The sequence below is a fragment of the Phaseolus vulgaris genome, chromosome 4, assembly GCF_051622355.1.
Source record: "Phaseolus vulgaris cultivar YP4 chromosome 4, ASM5162235v1, whole genome shotgun sequence".
Lineage (NCBI taxonomy): Eukaryota > Viridiplantae > Streptophyta > Magnoliopsida > Fabales > Fabaceae > Phaseolus > Phaseolus vulgaris.
The window spans coordinates 43597171-43608679 of record NC_143501.1 but is presented as its reverse complement, the minus strand read 5'-3'; the positions used below and the strand labels follow the sequence as shown (position 1 = coordinate 43608679).

Genomic DNA, 11509 nt, shown 5'->3' with positions numbered 1-11509 from the left:
TTTCAAAAACCATTTAACCACATCATGTGCTTGATCTAGACTTGGTTAGGCATCTAAGATGGGTTATACAGCAAAAGGCAACCTTACACAATTACAAGCCTAATTACAAACGAATCTAAAAACCTATTACAGTCTTCAAAGCACTCAAGCTATTTTCTTCATCAAACACACATCAAGCCTTGGTAGGGAAGAAGCTTCCTCCAGCTTCAACATCATCCTGCATTAGAAATATTTTTTTTAAAATTAATAAAAACTTTTAAATAGAAATTTGGAATAAATTTAATTTTTTATTTAAATGGATTAGGTAAATGGTCTCGCAATATTATACTCACCACACATGCGTAATAAGGAGTAAATATTCGAGAATATGAAATATGAGACTACATAAAGAAAATATGGGGGTGCATAAAGAAATTTCTAGATTTTTAAGTTATACAGGTCATACAGGTCATCCTGCCCCGTCCCGCACTTTAGCCCACGCGAGTGGCGAGTTATGCGATGCGGGCCTAAGCGGGCTAGCAGGTTGGAATAGGCAGTCCACCCACGTTTTTCTTAGTGAACCGAAGGCTGACATGCAGGGCTCGTCTCGTTTTGCCATCCCTACTCGTAGTTGCTACATATATTATTTGGATGCTTTGGAGAATGAGAAATCATGCTAGGTTTCAAGAGAGTCTAAATTTGGATACGGTCATACACATAATTCAAGTGTACATCAAACAATCAGTTAATTCTTCCAAAAAAATATGAATAATGATATTACTAACTTTACTATTTTGAAGTTCTTTAATATCTAAACCAAACCCCGAAAATAAACTAAACCTCTATAAATCAATTGGAGGATGCCTAATGTTGGATGTGTTAAAGTCAATATTGATGCAGGTGCTAGAGAATGTCTAGGTCATGTTGCTTGTGGTGGAAATTTTAAAGGAAGTCATGGTGAATACAGTGACAATTTCCCCTCTTATTTTAATGTTAAAAAAAATCCCACTATGCAGAGCTTATGTGTGCTATTTTGACTATAGAGATCTCATGGGCTTTTGGTTATAGACATTTGTGGTTAGAATGTGATTTCACCTATGTAGCACAAACAAATATACAGACACTGACATGACACGAACACAAACACGAAGATACGTATAATCTCTAAAATGTAGGACATGGGGACACAAATCTATATATTATATAATTATGAATTATATAAATTGACAATAAATATTTATGTGCACAAGTATGTTTCAGATTTTTTTGGGAGCAGTAAGATGTTTTTCATGACTCTTTCAAAAGAATTTGTTCCTTATTTTTATAATTAAAATAAAAATTTATACTATAAATTTGAGCTTTTAGAAAATTATTGTATTTATCCTTTTTAAAATTGTGTTCCAGTCGTGCTAGAATTATCAGAAATCTAACAAATATTTTTTGAATTGAACACTTCACCAATAAGTGTCCTACGAGTGTTGACACCGATATGTGTGTCCGACACGAACACGTCATTTAAGAGAAGTGTCTGAGCCTCACAGGATTCCACCTTTGTCTGCCAAGCTTTTATTTCTTCCTTTGTTTGCTCCTTAGATTCTTAAAGGAAGATGGAGGAAGTGCATTAGAAATTGTGGTGATATGAAATTTAAGATCTCTCACATTTATCTTAAAAACGATCATTGTATTGACAATCTTACTAATTTTAGAACTAATAATAGATTGAATTTTAAATGCTTTAATGTTCTTCCTCCTGTCATCGGTTTAAAGTGTTTTCGTAAAAGGTGTAAATTCTCTAATTTTTGTTTATTTAATTTTTGTTGGGAATGTATTTTTTCTATTTATGAGCATGTATTTGGTTTGGTTCTACATGTTTTTTTTGTTTTTTTTATATTTAATTTTTCTTGTGATAATATATAATTATTGGATTTTGAAATGTCAGTCTAACTAAGATATCAATATTCATAATAATGTCTAATATAAGAATTTTATTAAAGAAAAATATCTCCAAAATATAATGTATAATTCTAATTATGTGGAAGAAGGTAAATGTTTCCTTTAAAATAACTCTTGTAATTAACTTTAGTTTCTTATACAACTCTTTCTTTCATAAGATGTTATTTCACATTTTTTTTTCTTTTATTAAATTTTTCTTAAACTTTTTAATTTTTTTGTAAATTGTAAAAATTCTATAAATAGTAAAAAGACTACATCACAATTATAATTTTTAGAAAAGTCAACAAACTCAACTAATAAAAATGAACTCTTCTTCCTTCCATCTACAAGAAATGTAGTAGAGGTTGATTTTTCAAAACCTAAGAGTTTGAAGTCAGAACTTTGGAGTAAGGTATTTGGGAAAAGCTTTTGCCCCATGGTTTTCCACAGTTGCCTTTTCATAGAACATAGCATAACATGACAAAATAGTTTGCAAATGAAGGTGAAGAAGAAACATGTTTTTCCATCTTTAGAAATATATTATTCATGTATCTAGACGTTCAGTTCATGATAAATGGAATGTATTCAATTAATTGGAATCTCTTATAATTCCATTGCTATAATCAATGAACACCTAAATAGCCTACTTTTTAGAGTATTGACACTTTTATTTAGTTCAAAAATAAAATTTGTGAAAAATGTCAAAAACTCAAAACTAAAGTTTTACCTCACAATTAATATTGATTTTTACTGCTCTAGTTATTAAGATCAAATTTATTTAGAAAATAAAAGAACTAATTAATTGTAGATACAAAACTCCAAAGCTTTTAAGTTATTATTGTTAAAAAAAAAATCACTAAAAAAATCATTAAATGGTAAACAAATTTAGAAATAAAAAATAATTAATCACTATATTGACTAAATTATATATTAATTTAGAGATAAAAAAAAATTATTGATATCTAATGTGATTTCTATTATTAATAAAATGTTATCTAAATTAGCTACCAAAATTTTAAGTATTAATATTTTAGATTCTAAATTAGTGTATAAAAGACTAATAGAGACTAATTTAGAACATAAGTAGTTAGTATATAAAATTTTGATAGCTAATAGTTAGATATCAATTTAAAAACTATTTTATAAAAAAAAAAATTGTTTTATAAAATAAACAAGTATCTAAAATAGTTTTTATTATTAATAAAAATTTATAAAATATATTATTTTGATATTTAAAATTAGTTTTTATTTAATGATTGTTTTAGTGAATATCAGTAATATACTTTCTAAAACTTGTGTGAATAGGTGTTTTTCTTATATTAAGTTAAAATGTATTAAAATTGAAAATATGTTGTGAGTTTCACTTCTTGTATAATAAGTCTCACTCATGATGTTATAAAATGGCATAAATTTCAATAAATAATATTAAAACATTTTGTTGTTAACCCTTATTATTGTGCTATCACAATCTATACCTAATAATGGCAGATATGTGAAGTAGCATTTTGGCTCCACCTCAAGATTTTCGTCATTAAAGGTAGAGCCATGCCTTGCTCTATTTACTTCATCACTTTCACTACAAATCTGGTTGTTCAATTCCTAAACCTAACCGACAATGATTCTGTAAGCAAAAAGTTCCAATATTAGAACACTTCTACCACATAATTCTTTTTACCCTTTAGAAAAAATAATTTCACTTTTTTTTTCTCAATGTATACTAACCAAGTTCTTTTTCACCTTCACAATCCAAGTTTAATTTACTTTTATCTATAATTAATTGCACATTAGAAGTAATAACTTGATGTAGTATCATGATAGTGTTGATGAGTGCAACATCATATTTAAGAATCTACACGTTTCGAATTGTTGTATACTTTAAAGGAAATATATTACAATACACTTTTTGTTATTAAATAAAATCTATTTATGATATTAGTAGTAATATAGACAGTGAGATCTTCTGTATTATTTAGTGGGACTTCACATATATTTCCACTTAACACTAATCTTTTTCTTTGAATTATATATATATATATATATATATATATATTTTACCTTATTGAGATCTTTTTCTAGTGCAAGTTCAATAACATGCAATAATATTTAATGTCGAGCACTGATACATGAATTTTGTAAGATGAAAACTTAATTTTAAAATTACTCAAAAAGTGCTTTGTGATATTGAATTTTATATGATATTTTATGAACTTATACAAGCTTGCTTTAAGCATAAAATACTTCATTGAAACTAATTTTTAATTAGCATTAGTTTTATATATAAAGTTAAAATCATCTAAGTTTATAACACTCTTCCAAATACACCCGTATTCTTTTATCTCTTTTTTTCTCAATATTTCATTGTTTTTATAGTTTAACTTTTATAGAGATATTGGTGTTAATGATGATTAACAAAATTTCTTACAGACAAAAAAATCACTACAAATAAACTTAAAAAGGACCAACTTAAAAATAAATAAATAAAATATAAAAATCAAAATAAAAGAAAAAGATGAATAAATACAAATAAATAAGTAACAGCCAAAAGTGTAATCAGTCCTTCTTTATAAATCAAGAGAATTATCTTAAACAATTTACTGATTTAGTTTATCCATTATTCAGCTCTTCTTTAGATGAAACTCTACAATAATGTGAAGAATAACTAAATTCTAAATCAAATATTAGTCTCATATCCCATTTCCAATTTCCAAGATGAAAAATTTACAATCATAGTTTAAAAACCGAAATTTATAGAAATACTTCAAAAATTCATCTATGAGTCACATGCACTTATATGCAATCGTTTCTTTACAATCAAGAAAGTAAAAATGTGAAATAAAATGACATACAGTAAACATATATAATAAAAAAAATACAATAATTACCCGTTTCGGCTTAGTTTTGACCCAACCAGTCTTTGACATGTTAAAAGTGAGACCGGCTAAACTGACCTATCAAAGTTATATGGACTGAAATTAGTAAGTCGTCCTGTCATAAGGTGGATTGATAATCATTTTTTTTCAATATATTCTTTTACTTTTTTGTTTTAGATCTATTTACTTTGTTGTAGTTATTAATATCATTTTTTGGACAATAAAAAATACAAGAAAGAACAATAAAACTGAATTAAACTTTAATATTTTAATTAAATAAAGTTTAATGTCTGACAAAATATAGTAAATATCAACCATACTTAATCAAATGATGTATAAAAAATTAATGTAAATAAAGTTTTATACAAAATATTGATCATCATCAATCTTAATTCAAAATCATGAAATTCTTCTTTAGAAGTGTCCAAAATAAAGAATGACTAGCTCACCCATTGTTGGGGGTTAAACAGACAAGACTAATGCGGACTTACAAGTTCAAAAAATTAACCCACTACACTTAAGTGATAAACCTGACTCACTTTGTCATCCCTATAAATTTATCTGAAAAGAAAAATATGAAGCTAGTTTTTGTACAAATTAAAACTAGCTTGTACAAAAATGAATTTTTAAAATTGTTTCTCTAGTTTAATTTTGAATTTAGTACATATGGGATAATTGAATAATTAATTATGTGGAGACAAAGCTGGGAGAGTGTTGGAGACAAGACTTAAGAGGATTGGTTTGGTTGGGGATTAATCTGAAGGGAAGTACAAAACAAGAAAACACAGTGGTATCCCTGGATGCCTCAAACTACTTAGTATAGAACAAACCCTTAAGTGCCTTTGTCCCAAGCTGCCCAGCTATGAAGCAGACAAGTGTGGGTTGGCATTGATTAACCAATATATTAATAAATCAACAACACTCCTTATATATCAAGGATCATCAACATTGATCAACTCCATTGGGCTCTTTGGATTTTCTTTACTTCCTTGTATGTTGTGTCCAAGGACAACCCTTGTCTTCATGCATTCTTGGCCCTTAATAATCCACAAAAAACCCTCTCTTTTGGATTATCCTATACATCTATCTCTCTCTCTCTCTCTCTCTCTTTTACTCCTTCCACAACACTCCATCAATCATCTATTCATACTTCAATTGGACTTAGGCCTCAAAAACAACAAAAACACTCACAAATTTTTAACCTCTCCAAATCTTACTCTTCAAATTCCAAAACTGCATCTCTTTCCAATTCTATATGTTTTTATGCCGGACAATGTTTGGACGCTTTAGCCCATCCAAAAGGGAAAAAAAACTTCTATTCCACTTTATATTATTTTTATCTTTTTCTCTTTACAAATCATTCAATTTATCAACTTTTTTTTTCTCTTATAAATTTTGTCATTTATGTAATAATATTATATTTTAAAGGGTCTTCTTAACATAAAAAAAACAAACATATATCCATGACATAAAATTATTACTTTTTTTATATATATTATGAAGTGAATTTTAAGTCTAACTCTAACCCTCCTCAGGTCGAGAGTGAGGGTTCGTGTGTATGACAATATATTATGGGTGGTCCGATAACAGCCCGATAGTGGGTGGCACAATAGATCCAACAAACACTTGCTAGAATAGGCTTTTAAATGACTCTTATATCATATTACGAAGTGGACTTTAAGCTTAACTCAACTCATAAAACCAATTTATGGGATGAAGTTTGCACTCACTTATATATAATAAAATATTATCATGGGATTTGAAGATGTGTTGGAAGAGAATGTATATGTGTTGAAGAGAAGTATATTTAATTCAAACTCATGAGCAAGTAATCATAAAAAATAATTAAAAAACAGTTTTTTGAGTTTTAAGTAGGAAATGATTTAAACAAGTTTGAAGGCGTACCTAACAGGTGAAACACAAATTTGTATCTGGTTGTGTTTTTTTGACGTAGTGATTAAACTGAGATAAAGTGATAAATGAATGTGAATAGAGTATGGATAATTCAAAGTCTTAAACCCCACCGAAAAATAGCATGACCTATGACTCTAACAACTCTATAAAACCCACACACAAGCCTTTCCAAACCCCGTCCATCTCAATCCTCAAATCTGTTTCTCTCTCTGTTTCTATATCTCTCTCCCTCTCTGTTCCAAGTCTATTCAAAACCATCTTTTCCCCTCCACACGGACACAAAGTAGCTACATGTGTCATCCAACTCTTGACGTCACCTGCAAATGCTGCTGCACCACTTCACCTCCTGATTACCAAATTTCAATCAAGGACTCAGAAGAGCAGCACCCCATAATGCTCACCAACCCTTTGATCTCCAAACTCCAAAACAACACAACACCACCACCACCTCAACTTAACACATCCACAACACCAAAAACAACACCTTCACCACCACCACAACCGATAAAAACTGTAACAGAACCAGCAAAATCACATCTCCCTGACACCATCAATGAAGTGATTTCCATATCCAAAATAGCCATCCCTATGATCCTTACTGGCCTCCTCCTCTACTGCCGCTCCATGATCTCCATGCTCTTCCTTGGCCACCTTGGAGAGCTTGCTTTGGCTGGTGGCTCCCTGGCTGTTGGCTTTGCCAACATCACTGGCTACTCAATCCTGTCTGGTCTTGCTGTAGGAATGGAGCCAATCTGTGGCCAAGCTTTTGGTGCCAAGAGGTTCACCCTCCTTGGCCTCTGCTTGCAAAGAACCATTCTTCTTCTCCTCTTCACTTCCCTCCCCATATCACTCCTTTGGCTCCACATGAAGAAAATTCTTCTCCTTTGTGGCCAGGATGAGGCCATGGCCACACAAGCCCAATCATATCTTGTTTACTCCATTCCTGACCTCATAGCACAATCTTTCTTACATCCTTTGAGAATTTACCTTAGGAGCCAATCCATTACCCTCCCTCTCACCCTCTGTGCCTCCTTGTCAATTCTCCTTCACATACCCATCAACTACTTTCTTGTGTCTCACCTCAGGCTGGGAATCAAAGGGGTGGCTCTTGGTGGGGTGTGGACAAACTTCAACCTTGTGGCTTCTTTGATTCTTTATATAGTCTTCTCTGGCACTCATAAGAAAACATGGGGTGGTTTCTCTTTTGAGTGCTTCACACAGTGGAAGTCTCTTCTCAATTTGGCTATTCCAAGCTGTGTTTCAGTGTGCTTGGAATGGTGGTGGTATGAGATCATGATTTTGTTATGTGGGCTGTTGGTGAACCCCAGGGCAACTGTGGCTTCAATGGGAATTCTGATCCAAACCACTTCTTTGCTTTACATTTTCCCTTCTTCATTGAGCTTCAGTGTGTCAACTAGAGTTGGCAACAAGCTTGGCGCACAGAAACCCTCAAAGGCGAGGCTTTCTGCCATTGTGGGGTTGTCTTGCAGTTTCGTGTCAGGTGTCCTGGCATTGGTTTTTGCTCTCATGGTCAGGAACACATGGGCTAGCATGTTCACAAAGGACAAAGAGATTATAAGTTTGACATCTATGGTGTTACCCATAATAGGCCTTTGTGAGCTTGGGAATTGCCCTCAAACAACAGGGTGTGGGGTGCTGAGAGGCACAGCAAGGCCTAAAGTTGGTGCTAACATCAACTTGGGATGTTTCTACCTTGTGGGAATGCCTGTGTCCATTTGGCTAGCTTTCTTCTCTGGCTATGATTTTCAAGGCCTCTGGCTTGGCCTTCTTGCAGCTCAAGGGTCTTGTGCAGTGTCCATGTTGGTGGTTCTGTGCAGAACTGATTGGGAATTTGAAGCCCAAAGAGCCAAGAAACTCACGGGAATGGGAGGAGCTTCTAGTGTTGATGATCACAACCATGAGGTTGATCCAGAGAAGCCACTCAAATTTGAAAGCAAGGAAGATTCTTTGGCATTATTAGCTGACTCAGATGAAAATGAACAGTGATTGGTTTAATCCATCAACCACCTTAAAGAGAAAAACAAAAACTTATGAGAGGGGGGGATAAAATATCTCATAAATTTGTCTTTTAACTGTATAGGGCAGTAGGGTAGAGACAGAGGATAACATTTTCATTTTATGAATTTTAGATAACATTAGATGCGGTTACTTACTTGTTTTTGGTGCTATTTTTAAATTGAAATTAGAGTTTCATATCAGTAATTTACATAAAAAAAAAACTTACATTAAAAAATAGTACAGATTACTGATGTGAAACTCCAATTCAGATCAGAAACAAACAATATTCAAAAACATCTAAAAAACTGCATTTAAGTTTTTGCTCTCATGAAATTCACTGGTGGATATTCCTCTCCTCTAAGGACTTCTGCTATTTCCAGTAAAATTCAATTACATTTTGCCGGGCATTGAATGTCATGGGAAGTAGAAAAATGTGGTGTCCATGAGGAGTAACCATTATTTCTGTAACGTACCTTTTTTTATTTTTGTTCAGCTTTAGACAGAAGAGAAGAGAAGAGAAGAGACCCTCATTTCATGATTTATGCTTCTTACTGACTTGTCTGTTCCTCTATTTTTCTACCTCAATACATTCACGTTTTGTCCTTTCTCTCCCTTTGTTCATATTCTGTAAGAAATCATTATAAAAGCCACAACAGGCTTTAGAGAATCTGCCTACTCTATTTGGAGTTTTTATTATTAGATTAATGGAAAACAAGAAGAGAAATAGCTAATATCAGCAAAAAAATTAAAGTGAAACAAGATTTATTCTGTAGTACAAGAATTTCTTAATGTATTGAATTAGGAACTTCTATTTATGCATAGCAGCCAGCCTGCCACTTATTTTTGGAATGAATTGCACATTGTTGTACCTTTAACGCATCAATGAGTATAAAATAATGCGATTTCTCACCCCACATAAATTGAAGCAAAGTTTAGCTAGCTGTCTTTGGTTCCTTGTTACTAAAATAAGATCTTTGGTCCTATCATTGCACAACCATGGCACTTCAACCTATACCTAATTGACACAGTATTATATGTATGAGATTCAGTCAAAGAAATTAATTATCAAGTGTTGTCTTTAGAACTTGATTAGGCAACATTTTAAAACAAGTCCCTTTTAGCTGTTTCCAAGTGCCCATCAGTTTTTTTGTTTATTTCTGTATTGCTGAGATAGAGACTGAAGTTGGTTTCACTGTCAAAAATTAATTTGATGATCCTCACCATGAAAACTTGCTACTTCTGTTAATTCCACTTTTTGCTCTCCTTCTACTTATGCATGGGACAAAATAAAATAAAAGAAAAGGTACAGTTCTCCTCGTTGGCATTGTGCTAGGAAAGATCTCAACTATCAAATATTGTTTGCCTAAAATAAGCTGGGGATCATAACAAACGTGGAGTCACTAGCAATTCAGATCACAAGATCACTCATGGGGCAGAGTTTGACTAATTGATATATGAGGAGTTTCTATTTGTTCAAGGACCACATTAAATGGATATGTGCAAATCTATGTTTTAATGCTCAAGTGGTGCAAATTTGTCGTGAAGTTAACAAGTACAAGGTAATCTCACTCTGAGTGAAGATTGTATTTTGGGGTATTTAAAATGTTCAGAATTTTGAATTTCAAGTCAAACTCACTCACGGGTACTACAACATTTTAGGGCACAAAATTGGGATGCCATTGCCCAACGCCGGCACCATAACTGCCCACACTTGGTCTCCTCTCCTTCTTTTATGCTTCTTCTGCTTTTTCTGTCAATATCTACTTTTTCTATGTATCTCATTCAGAATCAGATACCACTCCATCAAACTCTTCTATCAAATGTTCTTCCCTGCAAACTTCTTTAAATACCCATCTTCTACTCACATGTTTTCCCTACCAATTTCATTTTTATCCCCACACTTTTTATCTTTATACTTTTCTCAATGTATATTTTTGGTTCTTACAAAAGTTTTGGTTCCAGTCTTCATTTGATTATACCATTTTCATCCATCATTAAAATATGCATTAAAGTTTCAAATTTTACTATCCTATTAGAATATCATGAAATAGAAAAAAATTTGAGCCATAATTACTATATTATCTAGATTATATAAAAATTACAAAATTATTGATATATAATAAATTTTAAATTTTTAAATTAATATTTAATTAATTATTAGTTACTAATATTTTAGCTATCAATCTTAAAAATATAAGATAATTGGTAATTAAAACATTTATAATTAATTAAATATCAATTTAAAAATTAGTTTCTATATTAAAAAATGTAACTTTTTAAATTTTAAAATAATATTTAATTTATTCAATTGATTAATTATTTTTGTTTTTAAAATTAATTTATATTTAGTGATTTTATTGTATACATTGTATAAATATAAATGAGTTTAATTAACACCCAAAAGTATAGACTATGATTATGCCTTAATAATAGATGAAAATTGTTTAATTTTAAAAATTAGAGAACCAAGTTTACAGTCAAATTACCCATTTATGATGCTACAAAAATTAGATTCAAGTCTACATTTTAGAAGAAGAAAAAACATAATTATATGGTGATTGCACAACACTATGTTGGTTTGTGAATTTGTGCCTTGTGGCACTGATCTTGACACTGAGCAAAACTTTTGGTGGACATGATGTGGTCTTTTACTATTAAATAGAATAAGATGCAACAAAAAATAAAAACCATTAGTTAAGCACAAATGAAAGGGGTACTTTTGTGCAGATAAGCAGAGGAATTTATGCACATTCAGATTTTCAAAGCAAAAGGCACTGCAAGTTGCACATCAAGTT

General features: G+C 31.4%; 1 protein-coding gene across 1 annotated transcript; it reads left to right on the top strand.

The window, feature by feature from the left end:
* Positions 1 to 6854: 6854 nt before the first annotated feature.
* On the top strand, positions 6855 to 9326 carry LOC137837685 (protein DETOXIFICATION 49). Its single transcript, XM_068646786.2, has one exon. It carries the CDS (start codon positions 6987 to 6989, stop codon positions 8700 to 8702), a length of 1716 nt encoding a protein of 571 aa, XP_068502887.1. The 5' UTR covers positions 6855 to 6986; the 3' UTR covers positions 8703 to 9326.
* Positions 9327 to 11509: the final 2183 nt, after the last annotated feature.